The sequence below is a fragment of the Carassius auratus genome, unplaced genomic scaffold, assembly GCF_003368295.1.
Source record: "Carassius auratus strain Wakin unplaced genomic scaffold, ASM336829v1 scaf_tig00028430, whole genome shotgun sequence".
Classification (NCBI taxonomy): Eukaryota; Metazoa; Chordata; class Actinopteri; order Cypriniformes; family Cyprinidae; genus Carassius; species Carassius auratus.
In genome coordinates this window covers 17547-44334 of record NW_020525686.1, presented here as the reverse complement: position 1 = coordinate 44334, position 26788 = coordinate 17547, and the positions used below count along the sequence as shown (strand labels likewise).

The 26788-nt window shown below is 39.5% G+C and overlaps 1 protein-coding gene across 1 annotated transcript; it reads left to right on the top strand.

The window, feature by feature from the left end:
• Window positions 1–71: 71 nt before the first annotated feature.
• On the top strand, window positions 72–26425 carry LOC113079522 (estrogen-related receptor gamma-like; the record flags this gene model as incomplete). The annotated part of the gene is made up of 4 exons (XM_026251756.1): window positions 72–527; window positions 2951–3067; window positions 23748–23858; window positions 26264–26425. Coding segments are annotated over exons 1-4 (823 nt in total), but the record flags the coding sequence as incomplete, so codon positions are not given.
• Window positions 26426–26788: the final 363 nt, after the last annotated feature.

Sequence of the window (26788 nt, the reverse complement as noted above, 5' to 3'; positions counted from 1 at the left end):
TACCAATTAAGATCTCAGGCAATAACTTTCTTCGTTTCCACACACTTTATTTACTGTCAGTCATGGTCACTAACACTTTGGTATTTGTTTTGTCATGTTTTCTCCGTGTAGGCTGCTCTGCAGAATGTCCAGCAAGGACCGCCACATTGAGTCCAGTTGCCCCTCCTACATAAAGACGGAACCTTCCAGCCCTGCCTCACTGACGGACAGCGTAAATCACCACAGCCCCGGCGGCTCTTCAGACGCCAGCGGTAGCTACAGCTCGACCATGAACGGCCATCAGAATGGTCTGGACTCACCCACTCTTTACGGCCCAACCAGTGCTCTGGGTCCCAGCGGTGCCGGAGCCAAGCGTTACGAGGACTGCTCCAGCACTATCACGGAGGACTCACAGATTAAATGCGAGTACATGCTGAACTCCATGCCCAAGCGCCTATGTCTGGTGTGCGGGGATATCGCCTCCGGCTACCATTATGGTGTCGCATCCTGTGAGGCCTGCAAGGCCTTTTTCAAGAGGACCATTCAAGGTTGGCTTTTACCCTCCTTCAGCTAGAACTTCAGATAGGTTCACATGTCAGGCCAAGGGGTCAGAGGGACTTAGTCAAAGTAGGATTGTCCTAGAATGTGCACAAAGCAATTCCATACATCCAACATCTGCTGGCTTTATGCCACTTAAGCAGCTTTCCGTCCAGTAGACGTTTACAGCTAGAGGGTGGTAATGCTTTTGCTTATAAACTTTTCTTGTCTTGTTGCTTCAGATTAACAAGATCGATCAGTTATGTCAAACAAGAAATTACAGGCAATTAATATACCGGGAAGTTACCCATCTGCTAGTTTTTTAGAAGTGGCAGTGAAGCTCTGAGGAACAAAGTAGGTGCTGAATAAATGGGTCAAATATTATGCTTGGCCTGCACGCAATCCAGAGCCTCAGAAGGTGGGGTTTGACATATCGGTATGTTTCATCCCATTAGCCAATAAATCTCTTGGTGATTTCCAAAAACATCCCATCCAGCTGGACATTTATTGAGATCCAGACTGGCTGGTTTTTGAGGGACGGAGCAGGGTTGGGGAGTTATGGGATGCAGATGCGTCAAGACCACAGTTTAGCTAGGGGCATTGGGACAGGCGGCGGAACGGACGCCATGGCAACTCAAATCACTGGCAGCTGGCATTCCGGTGGCACTCTTCCAATGCCACCTGACAACCTGCATCTATCACTTCCCAATTGAGCCACTTGTAGCCAGGCGGTGGGCAAAATATAGGAGGTGTACACCAAGAATGCCACCTCAGGAAGCCCAGAACATCCCCAAATCTGTTCCCTTCTTCATAGCTGTAGTATAAGGTCACCCCAAGGTCAGGTTGTCACCATGTTCTGGTAATTAGCTTCATTGGCATTTGACTGCGACTGATGAATGAAGGAAGTGTAGCATTTAGTATGAAGACAGGCAGTGGAAGGAAGCGCTAGGGACATTTTATATCTTGTTTGAAACCTCTCGGCAGCCACTTGAGTGATAGACAATGGATATTGCACTAATCGACTGCCACCTAACTCCAATCACATCACTCTATCCTGTCAGTGGAACACACACACATATAGCCTCCTTTCCACTGTGTTGATAACCTGGACACAGCGCTCAAGCCATTGGCATTCAACTACTGGTACTGTAGGAAAGCACCTATATTAGATTGGCAAGGATTTTTCCCCCCCTTGAAACATTCCCAGCTGGTTTACCACTCAACTGGCCTCAGCCCTCATGAGAATCACCTCACATCTCCACACACATCTCCATTCCACATGCATTCCTCCCAATCCGAAGACCCTAATGGATTCTGGAGATTACCTGACTAATGTATATTGGAGCTCAGTTTAATGGACATGCGTACTTTAAATACTGTTTCCTGTTGAATTAGCAGTCTTGAGCATTTAGCCCCCTGCTCGTGCTGCTAATCTGCTTTGTAATGGGGAAACATCAGTTCACAGAAGAGAAGTCAATACAAATCAGTGTTTACAAAGTTTGATTAACTCTGAAATATTTCATCAGTGTGGAGGTCCCAGACGGGTGCTATATTAATTGCATGAGTGTGTGTATTAGAGAGTCTGTTTCAGCCCAAGAAGTGTGAGTGCAGGTATTTATGTTCTAATTGTCATTCTATAGAGCAAATTCTCTTCTTACACTGGTAGTTGTAACACTGCCATACACCATTCCAAACCCTAAATTTGGTTATATTAAATGACTGTATCTGGCAAGCAAATCTTATAATGCAGCCAAAAAACTATTTAAATGATTTTATTGTGTGCCAGATTACTGATCAGGCTTCTATTTGCAGTACCAAGCATATATAATTGCTTTTTCCCTCTCACAGCATCATGGTCCTTAAAGAAGTTGCTGTAATAGTCTACTCTACAGTATGCCAGGAATCACAGTAGCAAACTTGTAGCTCTCTGTGTTTGTTTATGTGTGGGATTGGTAGGATGAGGAGCTGTTTTAGTGGTCACCAGGCGATTGGAAGTTCACTCAAAGGTGAATTGTGACCTGCAGGTTTTTGTTTAGGTTTAGTAAAGCCTGCCTATCCAGCTTCACACAGCTCTGTGACACATGACCTCTGAGGACAGCCAGTGGCTCTTTTCTGCATGCCTTTTGAACCCTCAGACACACACACACACACACAGATATGAAGCGAAGATGTATGATGTAGATATGATGGGAAGTGATTGCTGTATTTCAGTGTCTTCTTTCGAAGTGTCAATCAGAGGTTGGGTTTGCACTTAAAGTATTTTATTTGTTGAGAGTACATCAATGCTTTTCTAAAATCTGAGGCCAGTAAGATTTTTAATTATTACTATTATTATTATTCAGCAACGGTGCATTAAATTGATCAAATGTGACAGTGTTTTGGTTTGCAGTCATTAAACACTCTCTGTTCCTTCTCTCTACATGCCTCGCCACAGGAAACATTGAGTACAGCTGCCCCGCCACCAATGAATGTGAGATCACCAAACGCAGAAGGAAGTCCTGCCAAGCCTGCCGCTTCATGAAGTGTCTGACCGTTGGCATGATGCGAGAAGGTGAGAGCAATAAGGAATGGTTGGGGAGTAGAGGAAATGAACATTTTATCCATTGTGCAACTGTATTTTTCACTCTACAATTCTGAGGAAATGCACAGATTTCCATAAGGGGAAAAAATAGTACAGGTCTAGAATGAAGTCAAGGTTGAAACTGAAGGGCCAGTTGGCCTCGTGCCTCAAGGGCCACTCACAGTCAGCCAAACACCATCTTTTGCCTTGGCCTCCAGGCCCTGTTCTAACTAACAAGACTGGTTATTATTTAGAGAGCCGGCCTTTGAGGCATTTTCTCAGAGGTCTGCCAAACGGACAAGCAGTTATTTTCAAACCGCCGCTCTCCTGTGGAAACAGGCTCTGGCTCTCCAGGCTTTCCCGATTTTGATGTTAAAAGTTTACAGAGGAGCTGCCTGAACTAGCCTTTAACCTTCAAACGGGAAAAACGTCCTTTCTGATATCTTCAGCAGCAGAAATGCGGCACGGCAGCTCGTTTCCTCGCTTCTCATTCAGGTGGACAGGAAGTGTTTTGTCTGCCTCTGAAAGAATTGCCGTCATAGGCGAGAGGGGGAAGACATGAGAGAGAATGAGAGGTAGGCTAAGCTTCTGTCACTCACAGAACAGGTCCTCTTAGAAACGCAGGTGATGGCACTTATAGGCTCACAGTTGTGTGTGGACACAAACGCTATGCCCCTTTAAGTCCAGATCAGGTAGACTGCATCTTATTCACAGAGACACAAGACCAGACACACACACACACACGCACACACACACACACACACATACTCAAACCCTGCAGCCAGCCTACCTTCTGCGGTCCTGAGTGGTCAGCTCACATTATACCAAAACAACTCAGCTGGAGAGCAAAAGCAAGCATAAATGTCCCACAGGCCACATTTGTTTGCGTCGAGCATGAGGGTGTACACATACTGTATGTGTGTTTTTGTCCATGTGAAATGTGTCTTTTTCATATTATCCATCTTTTTCTTACGCTCACACATACAAACATAAATGGCAATCTCATTCAACACTATTGTTGCCCTGTGCAGGGACATTTGCCTACACGGCCGGTGTCGCTGACAGGTAGGTAATTGATAAGTAGAGGCCTGTTTTCAGAAAGGTCTGAGGGATGTAGTTGCATGTTTGATATGGCATTTTCTCCCATGAGCACCCAGACAAATAGCAGCCTTTTGTTCTTGCTGCTAGCCACCCATACGCACATATATCAAAATGGCACCCAATGGCACAACCATTTGTTGTAAAGTGCTTGAATTTAATACAGAAGTCCCCCTCTACATATGAATAAGGGTCATTTGAAAAATGTATGCATCAATTTTCTTATTTTTCTAAAGCATTTTACACAAAGAATGAAAAGCATGCATACAAATAATTCAGTTCAGCGATGTATAATCATTATTTGTTTCTTTTTTTTTTTTTTTTTGTAATGTAGCGCATTGTTTTTGTTAGTTGGTTTTATGACAGTCCCTACTGTTGAGAATTACAATTTCTGTATGTGCTACTATTTTTACATATTTTTTTTTTAGACATGCATACAACAAAACTTCATTTACCATCTTCTGACCATTGCACAAGCTTGTTTTTTTTTTAGATTGTGAAGTTTTTAGACGTAACCAAAGCATGCAAACATAGTTTACCCTCATGGATACCAATTTAAAAAAAATGTTTTGAATGTTCTTTCGAATATTTTTAAATTGGATTTGTTACAGCATTTCATTAGCTACTTTTGAACATTGTGCAAGCTTGATTTTTTTTTAAGGATTGTTGTTTTCACAGCATTTTAGACACAACTACAAAAACACAAAAATTCAACCTCCTTGATGTTCATGTGAAATATTTGGAATGGGTTTTGTTGAATTCCTGAGGTCCCTCACATTTTTATGTGTAAAACTCTAAAACTTGATTGCAAGACTTTACTAGCTTCACAAACTTTTGCACATCACTTTAGCCATTTTTCAGGTTTGTTTTAGACATGCTTGCAAACCTCATGGCTATTCATATGGAATATTTAAATTGCTTTTTGTTTGACTGATGTCCCTTTTCTTGGTGATTTTACAGTACTTTAATGTTATGCTAGCACTTTTTGTAATGTTTTGTTGTTTTCAGTGTTTTAGCCCAAAACCTGCTGGCCTGGGATCAGATTAAATCCAGATCAGTCATCTTTGTTTGTGTATTAGTTGTCAGTCGGCATTAACAGTGGCTCGCTAGCTTTGGTGAGGTACAGGCTAAGCCAATGTGTCAGCATCCATGCAGAGTAACTGTTTAGTGTTGGAGGGTATTGGGGAGGGAGGATGGCATGTTATCCATTGTCAACAGCTTGCTTAAGGGGAAGATCTGTCTGAAATTAGCCCTGTCACCCCTGGGAGACATGGAGGTGGGGATGGGATAAGTAATCCTGATAAAGAAAGGATCTTTCGCACACATATGCATCCACAGCCTTGCAGTTCTGTATACCAGGCATCCAAAGCAATGAAATCCTTCAGCACACAGAGCCAAACCCCAGCAGGGCTAGTCAAACCACTCAATATAATATCTGTCCAACTATCACTCGCAGTTCTCTCCTACAGCTTAACACCCCCACATTGCACACACACACACACACACACACACACACACACTTCTCATACATATGCACAAGCAGATCCTCTCAGTAACAACAGACACTCACCATCATACTGAAAGTGTGTGCAGGTGCTCACCTCACAGGCACATGTGCATTCTAGCTGCAAGGAAATTGCTGCCTCCAGATACGTCTTTGTTTGACCCAGGGGGCCAACCGCCTGCCGCGTCGCTACCTCCAGCCACCCAACTGTAAAATTATATCCACAGACAGTCAGAGAGACAGTGACGGGGCCTGACAATGCACTGGCCTGAGACCGCAGCCGGGAATCAGCCCTAACATGCTCGAGCAAAAGCACCCGGTGCTTCGCAGCATGAGGGAAACGAGAGCCGTACATCAGGACTGGAGAGTGCTTATTACACAACACTTAGAGATATGCAGTTCACACACTCACAGAAGCGCTCACAGGCGACCTGATGCATGCGGCGCTGATCTCACACACTTACACTCAGCGAAAGCACTTTTCACAAGAACATATACACTAGGACACTAATGCATATATGTGCACTCATAAATACCTACATGCTCTTCACTCTGCCAAACCTTGCATACTCAAGCTAAGGGAGAATGTGCATATGTGTGATGATTATGATGATGATGATAATGCTAGATTCTCAGCCACTCATGTCTGAACACACAGATGGATGACCTTCTCCATAGAGAGAGAAGAGACTTTATGGGACTTGCTGTATATTTGTTTCCTAAGTGAAACTTTAGAGTTTAAGTGCTTTTATCTAAACTCACAATGCGAATAAGAGAGAGAAAATAAGAAACCTGCAGACGCAGGTTGGCAGAGATAGGATGCACCTTTAGAATATGTATCATCAAATTCCTGCAGAAGGCAATTAGAATGCGCCCAATTATTGTGCTGTGTTAGATAGCGGCTGTCCTAACGAAGACAGGAGTTTGGATTCTGACAGCAGTGGCTCTCCCCACCGCATCTCTCTGGGGACACAAGCAGCCATGGAAGCAAAATAACCAGACCTGCATGTAGATATGAGTAGGCTAAAGTGTCTCTCTCCCTTGCTGTCTCTCACACACACACTGACATACTCATACATATGCTTTTAGTCAGAGCAAGAGAACAATTTAAAACTCAAAATCCTGCCTCATCTGATAGTTTGCATGGCGTTCACTCATCCTGTGTTTTTAGTTATTGGCTACTGATATTATAAATTATTTAATTATTTTTTATTATAATATTCTAAAATTATTATTAGGTAATAATGATATATTAAAATATGTTTGTTATCAGGTAATAAATAATTCTGTTGTTGTGATTATTATTAATTATGCCTTTTGAACGGACTGATTTTAGTGATTTTATTTTGATATTTTTATTATGGTAAACAATTGTGGTACTATGTTGTGTCACCCTTGAAGCAAAACCATTGTTTTTTCCCCTCCCTTAAGTTAAATGGAAAACATAATAAAAATTTTTACAATACATTTTGTTCTAGAATTGTTAATGTGTAGCTGTCTGACTTAAGTTGTCCCAAGTGTCTCTAAAAAAGATGGCAAGAGTGAATGAGTACTTGGTTTGACGTCGACAATGAAGAGTTAATCTGTCTCACCTCCTTCTTCCTCATTTCTTCTTTTCTACATTCCATCCCATTTATGCATGTTATACATTCATTGCTGTTGATGTTGTTCTTTATTTCTTTCTTTCTTTCTTTCTTTCTCTAACTCTCTCCCATTCTTTCTCTCATACACCGTCCCTTCATCAGCTGCCTTCCGCTCTTTCGCCCCTCTCTTCCTCTGACGGGGGGCATAAATCATTGTGCTGTCAGCGAGCGAGGCTCTCTGGATTATGCAACGCCGCCATTCATTTAGAGCCTGAGGAAAGGACCCGTCTGAGACCACCCTTCACCCACCATGTTCCCCCACTCTTGCCTCCCCAAAATAGAGAGCCAGCATCTTAAAGAGTGCTCTCAGGGGGGTGATATCATTATGCAGTCTCTCTCTCTCTTTCTCTCTGTAGTTTGCCCTACTTTATTCCTAGATAGCGCCTGTGTGTGTGTGCTTTTAAATGTCAGCATGGCAGCTCTTTCTCACAGCTGGTTTGTTTTTCTTCCAGTGTGTGATTGTACTATACCAGTTCGAGGTCCGACCCATCTCCTCAATAAAGTTGTGAACAGCACTGATGATACACCAGTACGCTCTTAGATAATAAAACTTCACCGAAATGTCTCCGAAAACCGTCTCCGAAATGTCTATGTAATTTAATTATATAAAATATATATTATATTGAATTATATCAAATAATTATATAACATAGACCATGTCATGTGGTTTTGGTCTAACTTCTAGGTATGAAATGTCAGTCAAAAGCCGTTTGCCTCTTCATTGTGAAGGAGAAAGTGTGCACCAGAGACAGTCACGCTCTTCAGAACGGAGCCATTTGAATTTCATGACAGCCTCATTATAGTGTCATAACTGACTGGCAGGCCTTGTTTGATAGATCTAGTGATGTGTATCACAGCACACATCTTCCTTCTTTACACACTGCACGCGCTTCAAGGGTTGAAAGCATGTTGCTTCACATGAAATAACCCTGCGTGGGTCATTTGGAAGTTGTCTGACTGTCCTAAACTGCACCTGCTTGAAAACCCAAAGTACTGGCCATAGCACACCCCTCCAGGTTGGATCTGGGAATGAAATATTACCCTCCATCCCCCTCATCTCCATCCCCCCCAAACCCTCTCTTACTATTGAGGAGATCCCCTCTGGCACTGCCTAAAACGACACACATAATTAGGGCATTAACTCCTCTTAATTGCTGAGAGGTTTTCTTTTTTCCGTGCAGAGATAGAAAGGTCAACACTGTGCCTTTTCCACCTCCTCTCCAGCAGCAACAGAAGGCATAGTAGCGCAAATCCCTCCTCGGCTCCTTCTTCGGTTCTCCCCTGCCATCGCTCTTCCCTCCCCTCCAATCCTTCTGTTCTCATGCTCCCTGGTTGCTCGCCATCCTCAACTAAATGACATCTTTAGGCATTCAAGTAACCCACAGAGGATTGGTGGTCCCTGCGCTGAATTGGAGGCAGAATGAGCATTGTATGTTTGGACCCCAGCCAGGCAGGGGGAAGATTTTACATGCTGCTGACTTTGGAGGACTCTTCCCATCCTCCTTCTCCTCCACTCGTGCATTTCCCAGTCTGCCACAACCACTTGTGGGCAGAGGGACAGCTGGAGGTCTGTGCTCTTTAGTTTTCCATGCAGAGCACCAGGGACACTTTGCTGACACTTAAATAAATAACGATTTTTCCCTGAACGCAGCTGCTTGGCACATCCATGGCAGATATTCTCAATTAGGTGATGTATACATACAGCAGCTACAAAATAGTACTTGGACAATTAGCCAAACTTAAGGTATGAAAACATTTGCATTAGATGAAACCTCAAAAAACCAAATGCCATTTACGTGAAAGAAGTATAGCACATTTTTCAAGAAATTTTCTAATAGAAATTTACAAAAGTAAATTCAGTTTTACATGAGTAAACAATTATTATTTAAAATTATGACATTACTTCTACAAAATCTTCTGGTATAATTAGTTTTCAGATGCCACTTGATTTTAGATTTAGTTTATAGTGCAATAAAGTACATACATTAAGTGTGACTTAAGTGTCCATATATCTTGTGGGTCATTTGTACATTTAAACTCAAACAAATTTGGTTTCTGCACTCTCAGCAACCTGAGAAACCTGTGGCTGAATCACTATATGAACTCCAGTGGTGTGCGTTTGGTAAACAGCAGTGTAACATCATATCAGAGAGGATATTTGGAAGTGCTTCCTGTGGAGCACAGTAAATATGAGCGCTGTGAATGTGTTCCAGTCCACACAGGCCTGGCAGACACTGTCGAAGCGAGGGCTTTTGATTGAGCCTATAATTGAGTGGCTCGGCAATAGAGTCTTGACTGCTTCCAACATTCAGCATTTCCCTCATCGCAAGTGCCTGAAGCCCACCACCCGCAATCCCAGAGAATTCCTCCGCTGGGATGCTCGTGTGGCTGCCTCGTCCAGCACCTGCTGACCTTTTAATGGCTCTATATGGGCTCTTGCTACTGCACCAATCATGCAACTGCCCGACTGTCATAACAATGCAACAGTAACATGTCGTTTTGAATGATGTGGCTCAATCAGCGCTCTGTACAGTGCAGTGGGCAGTGGCCGCAGGGTGCAATTTGCCTGCGCTGACTCTCTCTGACTGCTTTGTTTTGGTAATTTGTGACCAATTTCCTTACTGGGCTTCACTTGTGAACGAAGGCACAAGTCGGACTGGGCTCTTGGCTTCTCCGGTTCTGCACCGCTGCCTGCAGACGGCAGGTTGTTTTTGCATAGACAGACCATGCTGAGCCCACAGACTGTGCTTTCCCAGCCGGCCAGGCTGATTTGGTTGCAGGGCAGGATCTGAAATTTGGCAGGGGCCTGATGCCTGCACAGCTGGCACAGTGAGAATGTCCTTATTTCTTTATGTCAGGAATCAGGCCAGTAGCATTGCTATGAGCCAGTCGCACCCTTTTTACGCTCGCAAGGTGGAGAGCATCATTCTCTCTGTCCTGATTATCTTCACATATTGGGAACTAACCAATTAAACACACATACTCGAGGCATGTGATATCATCATACTCTGTCAGTCCACGTGGACTGGTGCAATTGAGCAGGAGAACGAATGTGGAAGGCATGGAAGATGGTTTTAGTGACAGACCGTTCTGGTATGAGCCCTGAGGGGGCTGGGGAGGCTAAATATGGTGCAATGTGGAACTGTTTCTGGCTTTGAGAGGCTTGATAATAGTAATCTATGAATGACAAGAGAGTGAAAACAGTTGAAGGAGAAGGAGTCTTGAATTCGGCAAGGCAAACATTTGTATGCACTCAGGATGAAATGCGTTTCACCACTCTAGATGCAGTATTATTACTTCCAAACCTACAGAATTAAGGGAACACTTCAGTAGTCTTTGGACTTATTCAGACTTCCTTATGCAGCTGATGCATTCTGGGAAATCAAATTAGACTTTATTTTCAAGCTTCAGGTCCATTGGTACAAATCTTCTACTGTGAATCCTTAACAAATGCATGATGACACATTTGCCGCCACATCTATTTGTAAGTGCACGACAACACAACAGCTCAAGTCTAATTAGCATGAGTGTCGGCATGTACAAAAGCAATTGTGTAATTTGCTGTAAAATAGGTCACAGGCATTGAAACAAAGTATTATAAATGTATTTCTGTCCGGAGGTTTGTTTCCACCAGGCACATCAGTACGCATCTGTTAATTTCTCATCCAAAAATAGTGTAGAAATGACCTGCTTAGTTTGATGCAGGGTGTTAATCTATCAGTGATATCCCCACAGATAAGACCGTTGTTGTTAGAAATGTTTTTTTTTTTTTTTTTTATCTAGCTTTTATTTTAAATTTTCTGTGGAGTTTCCATTTAGTAGTTCGTTTTCTTCAAAGTAGTGAAGAACTGAACCTGCAGATTATGTGATAGCAGACCACGTATTTAGTTATTATGCTATCATCGCGCGAGAAAGATATAACTTTTAAGCTTCTAGTGGTAAAGGTCTCTACACAAGATACATGTCTTGAATGAGGAAAAGTACTGGTTTCATGACTCTCTGCTGTGCTTACACACACAAGCATGCTTACAAACGGGAGTATTATCCTCTCCCGGCACCCCAGGCTGTCCAGCACAGAGCTGTTAAGGCACTGATGTGACTGACAGATGAAGTTTCTTTAGATGAGTGTATTTCAGTGGGTCATACCCCTGTCACTTAACCGTAAACCCACACCCCACTTACATTTTCTGTGTTCACCTCACCTAAATGTCTCACAAAACCCCCACATGCAAATAGCACAGACAGTCAACAAAGTTTTTTTTTTTTTTTTTTTTTTTGCATATTGTGAGTGTTCATGTCTCCATTTAAAAGACACTGTAATGATCATGTACGATGAGTCAGTGCAGCCATTACTATGTGCAACAGAAAATTAATGTGAGCCAATTGCAAAGCGTTTCGTTTACTATTGCTTTTGGGCTAATTGCACAAGGCCTAATTGTACAGATATTTTTTTTTAATAAGTGCTGATGAGGTGAATTTGACACACTGAATTTGAACGGTGAGGTGGAAGGAGTGAGTGAGGTGGAAGGAGTGAGATGACACTTTTTTTTTCATTCATCTTATTCAAAAACTTAATATGTAATGCATATAGGGGGGGACCAATGTCTGAGAACATTGAATGCTTTTCTAATTTATGTATATATATTTTGTTATATTTGATCATTATCATCAGCACTCTCTATTCTAATTCTTTTCTTTAAAAAAATAGGCTTGCACTCTATTAATTTAATAACTGCTTTTTTCCTTTAGAGAGAAAAAAACAATAAATTATTTATGTATTTTATCCTTTTCTTTTGATTTATTATCCATTTAGCAAAAGCAAAAAAAGGCCTCTAACATTAGCTTGCTCTATTCTTTTTCTATTATTTTTTCTATCAGTTTACTTTTTATTTATTATATAATAAGAAAAAAACTTGCTACATGTACTGTGTTAAGCTAACCAAGACACAGCACTCGCCTATCTTTGCTCTCTTGTTGATTTAAATTTCTTCCATTGTTCTCATTTGTAAGTTGCTTTGGATAAAAGCGTCTCCTAAATTACAAAAGTGTGTGTGTGTGTGTGTGTGGGCATGTTTTTGTGACATATCAGGACACAACTCTGTATAATGACATGGGTATGACACAGGTATTACAAGGAGAGAGTGATTTATGAGGACATAACCCATGTCCCCATTTTTCAAAACGCTTATAAATCATACAGAATGAGGTTTTTTTGAGAAAGTAAAAATGCACAAAGTTTCCTGTGAGGGTTAGGGGTAGGGTTGGTGAATGGCGATAGAATATACAGTTTGTACAGTATAAAAAACCATTACACCTATGGGATGTCCCCACTTTTCACAAAAACAAACATGTGTGTGTGAGTGCGTGTTGTATTCTTGGCTGTTATTGCATTGTCATATTTAGGTTTTGATGATATGGACACATATACTACGTTCACATACTGTACTACGAGTCCCAGTTATGTACTTCAGAAAAAAAAAAAAAAGCGGAAAAGGCTCAGATGCATGTTCTGTCGTTTGAAGGGTTGAATGAACACACTGGGCATGGTGAAGTGGCAATTACCCACTCATCTCCCACTGACCGACCTGAAGCACCCTGCAGGCCATTCACAGCCCTCCCCTCCTTACCCTCCTACAACATCATCAGATTCCCCACTGCCCCATATTAACCAGCATGGCCCAGCCCCCAGCACCATCCCATGCTCTGCTCTAATGCAATGTCCCGCATCTGATGGCCACCATCACCCACTGCCTTACAGCACTCACATCCTTCCATAGTGACACACACCGTCTCATTCTCACAGCTCCTAGATGCTGACCCGTCACGAAATCAGTCTGTTCCAGTCACGTTCAAGGCTTATAAATGTTTACTAATTTTTAAAGGAGACACTTTTTTTCATCCTGCTTTTATGGATGATTCATTGTGTACGTGTACAAGGAATATGTTGAAAGTGTATCTGCATGGTTTGTGGTCCCAACAGTTTACTCATTTTCATATCTATTAGTGTTCAACCCCTAAAGGTTAATTTGGTTACCTTCTTCCCCCATCATATATCCCTGCTCAACATCTAAAGCTCTACAAGTCTTCCACCCTCACAAGACACCCACTGTCTGTTATTATGATGTATCAGAAGCCCTCCATGTGATCAGTGAGGCCGTGTGAAAGTGTCTGAATGCAGCAGCAGAGGGCTCAGCCCGAGACACACGACTGATGAGACTTTAATTAGATCATTTAGAGGCGAGGAATTGTTCAGGCAGAGAGAGGCCTTGTTAATGCAGGCATACAGCTCACTAAGTAGTTTTTTTCCTTGGCACTGATTTTCCTCAGGTAATAACCAAGCCCACCGCACACAAATACAGACGATGGAGCTTTAGAACAGAGTCTATCTATCCATCCATTCATCGGTCCATTTATGCAATACTGAGATATATATATATATATATATATATATATATATATATATATATATATATATATATATATATATATATATATATTTTTTTTTTTTTTTTACTACATGAAAATGTATAGATGTACTGTACATTTCTTTCTTTTTTTCATGAGTATTATTATTATTATTATTATTAAATACTATTACATTCTATTAGTATCTATTCGTATAGATAGATGGATAGATATATCCAAGCAATGTGTAGGTGAATCCAATGAAGCTGTGACGTCAGGAATAGACAATGTGGTTGCCACGTCAAATCACAAATTATATTGTACTTTGACAGATAGTTCCCTTGCTTTATAAGTGCAGTTACATCTCATTTGTCACTATTTGATCTGTAAGTGTGGCTACAGGAAAGAAAGGCCCTCCATCTTGCCAGCAATTTAATGGCTAGGAGACGGCCGACAGCCACCTGCTCACAGACCGCAGCGCTGATCTGTTCTCATTTACTCCACCATCAGGACAGATAAAGGCAAAAATCGCTCCTTTTGATCCCGCAATGCTGGCCACCACCTCCCCTGTCCGATATCTCACCCCTACACACTTGTGTGCCGTTAACACTTCATTCTGCCTTGGCTTTTGCCCACCATTGGGTGTCCTCTTGGATTAAACAGAGACCTTAAATGTAATCACAATTATCACAATTAATGCAGTTTTCTCCAAAGCCCTGTTCAGAAGGAACTTGTTCTCCATGGTAAATTTGTGTTTCACAGAAATACTTTATGATCATGTTTCAATTAAACATATCCATGATGTTCTTGCATAAGCTTGGTAAAAGTAATGGAGCAAATTAAGTACAGTTTTCCGGCTAACTCGGGTGTCCTCAGAGAACTACCCCGTTGGGATATCAATATCTCTGAATTATTATTTTTTCCTCCACTGTTGAATATCATAACTAAAGCTAAATTTATCATCGCAGTGCCTGGTGCATTTTTATTTATTTGTTTGTTTTAATTTATTTTTACCTTTTTCATTTACATTATTTTATTCTGCTTTTTTCACATATTCATTCATTCATTATTATTATTATTATTATTATTATTATTATATTATGATATCAGGGCTTAATATTGCAGGTGAAATAGTTTACTTGGAGGTTAAGTTTTAATTCTTTATTTGATATTTTATAAGTATTATAGGTACTTTATACTGTATAGGTATTTGATTATTTATTTAATGTTATTGATTATTAATATTATTATTTGTGTATTCATTCACAATATTCATTACTACTATTATTATTATTTATTTAATTTTTGCTTTCATTTAATTTTATGTAGTAATAATAATAATAATAATAATAATTATAATTTAGTAGTAGTAGTAGTAGTATATAAAATCTTCATACAGGGTTTTAGACGCTGTGGGTTTTAGTCCAGAAAAAACATGGGCCAAGGGGGGCATGTAAAGATGTTGAAAGAGTCTCAGTCCATTGTGTGGTGTTAATTCGCTCTGCTCTGCTTGCTCCTGGGCAGACCGGAGGCCCGGGTAAATTCAGTTTGAACACGGCACATTGTCTAAACATATCGGCCTGCCAATCAGTCACCCCGAGCCCTGATAAGAGCCGTCTTGTATTATTGAATCAACAATAGGGCGGCTCTGCCGGCAGGAAGATAACACACGCTTATTTCTCTTTAAGTCTCGGCAGAAGAAAGGCTCTGTCCACATCCACCTCATATAACTGCCTCAATTACCATAAAAACCACTGCCGTGCCCAACCTCACACATGCCTCTGCTGCTGTGAAGGAGCCCAGCGTACGTGTCAGTGTGTGTGTGGAGGGAGAGGGCCATAAGATAGTACTGTGTTTCCAATTATGAATTTCAACATTTCAATCATTTGGATGACATTCCATCAGCACTCTCCACCCCCCTAAAATTTCAGGGTCATTTATACTGGAGATCCTGGATGAAAGATTGGTCATATTAAAATTGTGCTCAGGTCTGAACAGCCATGGCTCGATAACCAATAATAGCTTTACACAAGTGACACCGTTCGACTCCCAAACGTCTTTTCCATTGCTCCAGTTGAGTTTTTCCCCTCACAAAGCAAGCACAAACATGTCAATTGTGACCTAGACATCAACCCCCCCCGCGCACCTCTCAGCCATTTGAAGTGGGAAATCCAATGGTGATCCAATCAGAAGTGATTCCAATATCGGCAGTCAGCAATATTCCTCCACCCCAAAATGATCGCCGTTCATCACTTTGTCTATTAAGTCAGCCAAGCATTTGGCAGGTTAGCAGCAAAGCCCAGAAAGAGACGCAGCCAGCCATGACTAGATTTTCTGCCGAAATATTGTGAAAAATATGTCCGCATCAGTCATTGCCCACTCACTAGCTTCGGCCCACTGCAGTCACATGACCAGGGCACCTGCAGTTCGCTTCTCTCTCGTTCTCAGTTTAAGTATTGTTGAGAATGTACAGGGCATGACACAATAATTAAAGTCAGTAGATATCTTAGTAATTCTCTCCGGATTTTCTTCAGACAATATGCGAGGCTCCCCCTCTAATATCATTTTATTTTCTCGGTGCATTTCCTTTTTCTCTAGTTCTGGATCTGCCTGTGTGTAGGGAGAGGCAGCCATGCACTGGACACATTTCATTAAGATCACCCACTCCTGCTCCTCTTTTAATATTTGAAGGCTCATTTGTTAAGCGGGAATGGTCTTTTCTCCTTGTCTTTTTCCCCCCTTTTTGTGGGCTTTGGAAAAATAATTTTCAATTTTTAATTTGATTCATTTAGATTAAAATCATTAATCAGGACCGAAAGTGAGTTAATTTTCAGGAAAATAAATGAGCTTGTTCGGGTAGCTCTTTATTAAGTGAGAGGTGTGTGCAGAGGGGTGGGCGGTGATGGAGGAGGGTCTCCATCAGGTACTATAGGATCTACTATTGGCCTAAAATGAATGAGTGAGAGAGATACGGCACATCGGTGGGCTTATCCTGTGATTTTGTGCATTTACATCAGATTTTGCGTCTAAAGCAAGATACTTTGTTTGAATTTTGCATACACAATTATAGTATTGTGTCACTTGGTTATGTTGTAAAGGTCTTTGGGATATTCATATTAAAACCAGTAAAGTCCTAATTTATATAATATTTTATAGAAATATAATTTTATTTAAATATAAGGACCATAAAAAAACAAAAGGCAGCTGAAATGGCATGTCATGGGGGAAAAAATACCAATCATAGTTGGTCATATTATAAGCATAATTAAGTAAAAATACAGTTATTTGTTACGGTTATTCAGCTTTTTTTTCAGGAGCAAGTATATTGGTAAACTTTTAGGTGGTTTTTAACCTATTTTGTGCAATATATTAAAATGTATAAATATATACTGTATAGTATTTATTAACACTATGTACTATTATATAAATAATAATAACAATAATAATTATTATTATTTATGTATTTCTTTACATTTTGGTGTCTATTAAAAAGAATAAGCTGTTTAAAGGCAAACAAAAATAGATAACTCTTTTAGGACTTGCACAGCTTCAGCGAAAATGAGCTTATAAGATTAATTTCTTTTGTAAGATTTTTGGTGTTGTAAGTATAGGTTTGTTTTTCTTTTTTTTTTCAGAATATGGTGTCTTTTTCGGACCACAACGACATCCCCTCCATCACACCAAACCTGACTTGTTTGTCAAGATGGTCACGTCTGTTTATTTGCAGGTGGTCAGCAGATTTTCAAAGGACGCAAATCCTTGTCAAGGGCTAAGCCAAGCAGAAGCCGAAATCTTTCACCATCAAAAAATCACAGCATAGCTTCTAAAATTCTAGAATTCAAAGTGTTTAATTCCAGTAGCCAGCCGATCAAAATGCAGAACCCAGACGTCATTCTAAGTTTGTTTGTTTTTTGGCTTTTCTGTTTGGGAATTTGAACATTTCAAAATTCAAGACAAATGCTGTCAATATTTGCTCCTCAGTGTAATTACGTTATGGAGGAACTCAAGGTGAGGCGATTGTGCCAAGGGAGCGGGGGAGAATTTAACAGGCTTAAACATCAGAAAATCAAATAGAAATCCACATTTTATGCATGAATGGCACCACAGAGTGCACTTGTCCCATGGCTTAGCAGCCAACATTTATACCAGCAAAGAAAATAAATTCACATTGGATTAAGAAGAAGATTTAGATGACAGTGTGTGTCTACCCCCTCTTTCCTCTTCCTTTGCTCTCTCTCGCAGTGAAGATTTAATAATTCATTCCTGTAGATCTCAGGGGATCTTGCAACCAGCGCTCCTGTTGCTCACCCATGTTCATTTGTCCGAGGCCCATTTGTATTTAATGTGTGAACTCCGTAGCAATTGGGATTCACTCTTTTTCTCAGAATGGGGTGTCCTGCTTGCTGGGCTGGCCTCAGCACTTGGGACACACTTTGTTTTGCCCTTTGCCATAGGTCACACTTATGTCCACATAAAAGCTCATAGCATTTATGGAATAGACTGGATGATGTAGGCTTCGGTGAACTAGGAAATCTGACTGGAAGCTCTCATTGACTAAATAACTTGTTCCCCGTTGGATTTAGTTAGTGAACCAGCAAGAATATGTGAACAATGGTGGGTTGTAATGTTTTTAGACCTTGCTTCTAGAATATCTACCTTACAATACAGAAATAGTTAAGGTGAACATCTAATGGAGTTTGGCAGCTCAGTAGACTGGTACTTTTACCCCTGGTTCATTTCTGTCAACAACTAATGACTGTTAAATGTGCTTTCTTAAAGAGGAAGAGCACTAGGGTCCAAAATTAACACCCACCAAGAGCCAAATGTGAGTACAAATTGGCTTTGGCAAGTAAATAGTACGCAGTTGCCATTGGACGATATCTCAAACTTAGTACATGGTGTAAATTAAGTTGCTAGAATTGATGGACTGAATTTTGCTGATGTAAGTGAGCTTTAGAAAATATCCGATGCAGCTTCCACATCTAGTATCGACATCTACTTCATAAGTTTATATTTTGTCTTTATTTTGTCTTAATTTGTAAAGACATGTTAATTGAATAAAAACAGTTTTAATTGTATTAAGTAGCCAAAAGTTATTTATTTGATGATTGATTGATTGATTGATTGATTGATTGATTGATTGATTGATTGAACTTGATCCACACTGTTTGACATAATATGCAAAGAAAAACATTTTTTAATAATCATAAATGTAGAATACTGTTTTATGTCAAGTAAGGGATATTTATAGGCTGTAATTTCATCAGTTTGCTTTTTATTGTCATGTGTGAATTTAATTTGGCACCCTGATGAGCACTAATGCTGCTATTGATGAATATCAGTAATTCATAATTTAACACATCACAGTTTCCTGCCCGTATTTTTAAACGAGCACTATAATGTCAAAAAAGGTAGAGGATTGGGTGATTGCAATACACTACAATGCATTAGTAAATAAATCAGATCAACATTCTGTCCTCCTTATGTTTGGTTTTGGTCAGTGTCTCATTTTCCCTCTAGACATACTGTTGATTTAAGATCTATTCTGGTAGCCAGAGTTAGCTGGTTAAGTGCTTGATCCTATATATATTTATATATATATATATATATATATATATATATATATATATATATATATATATATATATATATATATTCATCAGAGAGAAATCTATACTCTTGTGATGCATAGCACCTATAAAAAGAAACTGAACTATCAGCACACGTTTGACGTTCCTGTGAACACTTAAGCCTTTGTTGAGTGGAAGTGGTGTAGTGTTTATGCATGTCAGCTGTGAGAAATCTGGCTGCTGTATACACTCTCCAGTGCCCCATCAGCCTTGGCCGAAACAACAGTCTCCTCGCCTCTTTAGTGTGTCTGCACGCATGTCGTTGACTACTAAACAAGAATAGGTGTAATATAATGATGTGAGTTCAAGACATCAGAATTCTCTGGCCATGTCTGATTAATTAGTCCTTTTTAAAAGTAGCACACGTTGCTGCCAGGTTGATTGTTTCTCTCACACTTCCCCATAAATTTGTGCAGACGCCTTGCAGGATTCCACGGCACCTATGAAATTCAAAACAAGCCTTGTAAGAAGTTTACGGTCATCTGTGGGTCCTAATAAAAACGTGGGGGGAGGTGTGGAGAGATAGGATAATTTAAAACAAGGGGAAAGCGATTCCACCATGAAGCAACTAGTCTATTTGTCATCTTAATTAAAACAGTAAAATCTTGTAATCTACTGGGGATTTACAACAGTGTGAAAATAATTCTCCTATTTTATCCTTTTTCTTTTCTTTTTACAATTCCTCTTGTTCTGTCAGCCTTTATGAAATGTGAGGCATTCGCTGGGAATTTTTTTTCACGACACCTCATGTCCTACTTAGTGCTAATGAATGAATCAAATAAGATGGTACATTTCAGAACATATAAATAATATCATTTGTGAGCTTTGAGCTGTTAATAGCAGAAGAACATTTAAAAAAAAGAGAGAAAAGTGAAGTGAAATTATAGCCAAATGCATTATTGTGCATTATTTAAAGGAACCTATTATTTAAAGGGACAGTTCACTTATAAGACACCTCATGTCCTACTTAGTGCTAATGAATGAATCAAATAAGATGGTACATTTCAGAACATATAAATAATATCATTTGTGAGCTTTGAGTTGTTAATAGCAGAAGAAAATTTAAAAAAAAAAAAAAAAAAAAAAAAAAGTGAAGTGAAGTGAAATTATAGCCAAATGCATTATTGTGCATTATTTAAAGGGAACCTATTATTTAAAGGGACAGTTCACTTATAAATTAGAGTTACAATTCTGTCATTATTTTCTCACTTTCATACCATCTTTATTTTTCAGTGGAACACAAAATAAAACATTTTTGAGAACGTTCATTTTTGGTACAGTGAGAGTGGATGGGGACTGGGGCAGTCAACTCCCCAAAAAATTCTTAATATTCTCCTAAATTCTTTTGATATAGACCTCCTAAGACATATGATAACTTTATGTGAGGAAATTATGGAAAAGTGACTAAAAAACCTATTACTGAAAAAAAAAAAGGAAATTCTGCCTTGATGCTGTAATCACCATTCACTTTCATTTTGTGGAAAAGAGCAGCTTGGGCAATCTGCTATAAATATCTCCTTTTGTTTTCCACGGAAGAAAACGAAATACAGATATAGATTTTAGATTGGGTGAATACATTTTAGAAGGGTGAGTTAATTTTTATGGACTGTCTCTTTAAATGAAGTCTTTTTAGTCTCCTTTTAAGCAAACTAATTGTACTCACATAAACTGTATGGGAAGATATATTTGTTCTGTTTTGAGAGTATAACATAATTTTGCAGTGTGCATGTTATATATCGAGATCATTCCTCACGAGCTCATAGATACGCCATCAAACAAACAATCGGCAGCTCTTTGTATCTGCTTCTGTGAAACCCGACCCAGCGGCGCACCATGTGCAGCCAGGCGCCTGCTTGCTTTACAGTCATGTGGCGAAAGAAGGTCTATCAGCAGTGAGATGTATCCCGATGGTGTGAAGCCACATTCGCCATTTGTGGAGGGTAACAATCGCCCCTGGGTCGGCATCCCATAGCCGCTTCTTAATCTTAACCATATAAGAGAAGCCACAGAGCTGGCTGCAAATCAGTTACAAAGGGTAACTTATTCCAATGCTGTTTGTTTTGGAACGTGTAAATCCTTGAAAAATCCTCCTTCAACAGTGAGGGAGGCTTTCCTAATAATATCCCACCGTAGAGGGTGTCTTTCAGGGTTGTGCTGCATTAATTCCTCATCTATTTCCAGCGCATTGCAGGCCTATGAAGGTGCAGGTCGGACTCAAAACTTTATACACAGTTGCGCATCAGTTTGATGTAATGCAGTGTTTGTTCTAGATCCAGGAAAATCAACCAATCAGGCTAATAAAAGAGCTATATATCTGACCCAGATTAACTTAGATGCAGGTTTCGTGATGTACAAAGATGTAAGATACCGCACGGACTTCAGGTGGTGCTATTACTGTACAAGCATGTGTGTAACAGTGAATTAACCCAATAAACCCTGCAGTCCAGGCACCCGAGCAGGAGCAGGATCCGGTTTCTGGAGGGGTGGTGGTCTTATTCATATGAGAGGCTGTCAACATGTGAGCATCGTGTGTAGTTGCATATTTGGGGTGCTGGCATCAAGGAGGTTATGCTAACAATGTGACATCTTTGTAAGACCATCATTCTCATGTAAAATGAAGCCTGTGGGACACGTGTTCCTTCATGGAAATGTGAGAAAACAGGGTCATGGATCTGCTTTTATCCTGGAGTACAATGTAACATAATCAACAACAAGCCAGGGTCAAAGTTAATTAGCACTCGTTATCACTCCGTCCCAAAATACGCCTGCATGTTATGCAGTCATAGTGAAGCACTGATCTATAGCAGGAAATATTACCACTGTGGTGACTATTTAGTAGGAATGGATAGTTTATTTAGAAAGGCATTAATAATAATATAATTAAGTAGTATTTTTAATGAGCATAACTGACTAGTTGGTCAATGAAGCCTATTTGACTGTGAATATTATGAATGAAAATCTGCACATTGTGATTTCAAGTTTGTGTCACGGTTATGTTTTATCTCCACTTATTGTACACATTCAAGATCTGTACTTGTCTAGAGTAATTTAAAAAAAGATACATGATATAATATATATGATGCGTAACATTATTCTGTTTATTTTATTTTATATTTCTATTTATTTATTTATTACATTATTTTTTGTTTAGTTTATTTTACATCAAGGTTGTATTATTATATTATAATATATTATATTATTAATAATGTAGGCTAATATTGGGTTTGGGGGATCAAAGTTACATTTTAAGTGCCCATTAAAAATCCCATTTTGATTGATTACTGATCTAAATATTGGGGAGAAAACCCTTGTGTTTTATTTATACAAATAAAAATATATAAAATAATATATATATATATATATATCACCATCTCCATTAACATAAATAGATTCACATTTAGTTATATAATAATGGTAAAACCCATAAGCAGCACTTCAAAATTTCAGTCAGTGCCCTTCAATATGAGAAAGGTGCATCTCATTGTTAAATTATTCAGAGAGTGTCAGGCACTGAAAGCCCAGTGGAGGTTGGCGATTGAGCGCCATTCAGATAAACGAGAATTCCAGTGTTTTAATTGTGAAACGAGGGCCAGCCCACTGGGCCTTCATGTCCATTCCATTCCTCTCCAGCATGCAACATGAAACGGGTCCTGGGCCACCTTTAAGTGGTTTCCACGGAAACCGCCCACCCCCTTGAGAGGTTTGCATAATTAAATTAAGGCTCTTTTGTATGTCAATTAATTAAAAGCAGGGACAGGTGTTTAAAGCTCTGCACTTATCAGAATCTTGTGTCGCAATGGATGGATTCAGAATGTTTTCACAACCATCGCGCCTCAATAAATTACTCACCCATCACATTTTATTTGCACTCTTTGTGAAGAAAATATCGATGGGAGCTTTGACTGATGAAGGAGAATGGGACGCCTTTAAAGACAGTGATGTGCTTCACACAAGTACTTGAGTACTTGAACGCCTCTGCACTCTTGAGTGTTGACGTCTCCTGTAATTGTTGTCACCAACACTTTTGTGCGTTAACGCAACACACGTCTCTCTGCTGTTTACCTGTTATTTTTCTGTGAGCTGAGTGCTTTAAAGATGCACACGCGCTACAACCAGGAGATGGGCAGGTGCCTGTCTGGATGTCACATGGAGAGAGCGACTGTGCCCCTGTCTGTCAGCAGCTGGTCATCTCCTGTCCACATCCCTGAAATGGCCACTGACAGCTGCCGTGCCGTTTATGGCGGGCTCCCAGTAGCCCGCTCCCCTCACAGTGCTTTTAAAGTGACAGTGCAGGTTATCTGACTGCTTTACTGAAGACGTCATGTTCATTCTAGAATGATGTGTGATAAGTAAATGTTGTTGTTTTTTTCTTGTCTCCTCTTTTTCATCAGGCGTTCGACTGGACCGTGTACGTGGTGGAAGACAGAAGTACAAACGCCGGATAGATGCAGAAAACAGCCCCTATTTGAACCCTCAACTGTCTCTGCCACCAAAAAAGCCATGTAAGAACATTGTATTCATTTAATGTCTTCACATTTATTTATTCAATAATTTTTCTCATACAAATATAAACACTTTTTTTAAGCAACACTCCAATTTTTTTTTAAATAAAAATAAAACAGGTGAAAATGTTGCATTTCAAAATATCAATTTCAAAATATCTTCTTTTGTGCTTTGTAGAAGAAAGAAAGTCAGCTGAAAAACAGTCAAACCATTTGTCAAAATGCATACAGTTTCAAAACAACACAGGGGTGATTAAATTATTTAATTTGTGTGTGTGTGTGCGTCAAACCTGAAAAAGAGATCAAACACAGAATCGTATCTCTTATATCTCAATGTCACCATAAAGTAACCTGCCTTCTTTTCAATGCATCAGGAAACTGGACACGAAAAAAGAAAGATAGAGATGTAGTATATGACAGAGCCAATCGACAAAGATGTTTGTGTGTGTGTGTGTGTGTTAGGGGAGGGCGAGCGAACGCAAGAGGGAGAGGGAGGTCTAATCCGGATTAAATCCAATCTGGCAAAGACATCAAACCCACAATACCGGAGCTTCCGCGCTGTCAGACTGCTCTGAAAAAGAGACAGCACGGCAGCGCTTAACAGATTTGTCCCTAAAGCCTTTTTACTTAATGGTAGCATATTCTCCTGGAATACAATATGCTTTTATGCATGATAGCAGTGGAAATAATCATAATTATTACAGTGGTAGAAATCATTTTAGGAATACAGCGCTCTGAATAACCTTCTGCCTAATCCTACTGATCGCTCCTTCCAGGTTCAGCCTTATTTCCAGCCACCCAAAGCAACTTATTTTAAAGCTTATTCTCTATGTATAATTCCCACTTTTAATAATTCATTTTTTCTTTGCTATTGTATTCTAGCAAGATGGCGACTTGGGGACTTGGGGACTTTATATATATAGTGTTCCTGTGGCTCAGTGGTAGAGCTTTGCGTTAGAATGGCAAAAAGGTTGTGGGTTTGATTCCCAGGGAACACATGTCAGAAAAATTTTGGCCTGAATGCACTGTAAATCGTTTTGGATAAAAGCGTCTGCTAAATGTATTCATTTAATTTAATATTTTCTAACATAAATCCCCACTGATCTCTTTTTATGAGCTTGGTAATCCAGAATACACCTTTGCATGGGCATACAGACAGATGTTTAGGTTTTGTAGAGGGTTTTCATATTTTAGTCCAGTGTCCTATTAATAGAGGCTTTCATCAGTCTGTCTCTGAGCTCTCTGTATCTTTTCTCACATTCCTTTCTATCTCATCCTCTCGTAAGAGAAGTAACCATGGTCCCAGCCTACCTGATTGATTATTTGCACATAACAAAGGCATGGGATTTGGAAATTGGGTCGCATTGATTCTAATTAGGGAAACATTAAATAAGATTTACCTAGAGATAGCACTTACAGACTCCCCCACTCCCTGGAGTAGCAGGGCTGGGCTGATTGATCCATTTCTTCCCCTCTTTCAACACAAACACACACACACACACACACACCTCAGAAGTTAATGCTTTTTCATTTAGTGACCCGTTTTGTCCATGGACCTGAAACACAGATGTGCTGGGCTCAAAATGATTCATCTGGGTCTTGCAAACACACAGACACGCACACAGAGATTGCAGTTTTGTATTTAGGTTCTGTCTGTCTATCGTATTGCATTGACATAGATGATTAAACAGCAAATTTAATAATTTAACTGTAAGGCTGTTGCTAGTTATCTATTCCAATTTCCCTCACCAATCCAATCCAATCTGAAATGTGTATCCTGTCTCTGATTAGATAGACACTAATCTTTATATACACAATTCACAGCGTACTCCAAAATGAGGATCATAGATGTGAATTAAAAAAGCAGCAGTGGTTGTCAACTGGTTAATATGTGTTTTTTGTTTTTTGTTTTTTTTTAACATTTTAAATTGTATCATTCACCAGCCATTCAAACTCCATTATTTTGGTTTAATTTAATCTGGCCAATTTAAAATCCACCTATTGCTAAACAAAATAATAAAAAAAAATAAAAAATAAAAAAAAAATAAATAAATAAATATTTAAATCAGAGGTTGTTAATATTAAAATATATAGTTAATGTTAAAATAGATTAATGTTGTATGATAAACTATTTTGTAACATTTTGATGTGCAAAGAACATCTGCTCTGAACCAATAAATCTCCTAACAAAAGTAAAAAACAGCAGTCATTCATTCCTATACCTATAACAAAAATGGCATTAGTACCACAAACACCGTCTCTTGGTCCAAAGAAAACAACCACATGTTATCTGATTTCATTCTTTGCTAGTGAACCAAACACTATGACCTTGCCTGTATAATCCCAATCTGTTTCTTTGTTCTCCCCTCGGTGTTCAAATACAGTCCCCTTTGGCTGCCTTGCAGATAACAAGATTGTGTCTCACTTGCTGGTGGCGGAGCCTGAGAAGATCTACGCCATGCCTGACCCCACCGTGCCCGACAGCGACATCAAAGCCCTGACCACGCTATGCGACCTGGCAGACAGGGAACTGGTGGTCAACATTGGCTGGGCCAAGCATATCCCAGGTAGGACATGAACAGAGATGATAAAAAATATACACAACCACAGAGAAACTCTCAGTGTGAACCATGGATTGGATGGTCTGGTCAGAACACATTCAGTCCAGATGAAAAAGAGCAAAACAGATATTGTATACAGGTTTAAAAAGTCAAATTTGATATTAAATATCTGATGGAAATGTCAGTTTAAACATGAAAATTAATGTCATATATATATATATATATATATATATATATATATATATATATATATATATATATATATATATATATATATATATATATATATATAAGCAACTCCATAAAACAGTGCAGCCCAGAGGTCTGAAAATGCTACTGTGTGTATGTGTGTGTGTTTTCATTACAAAT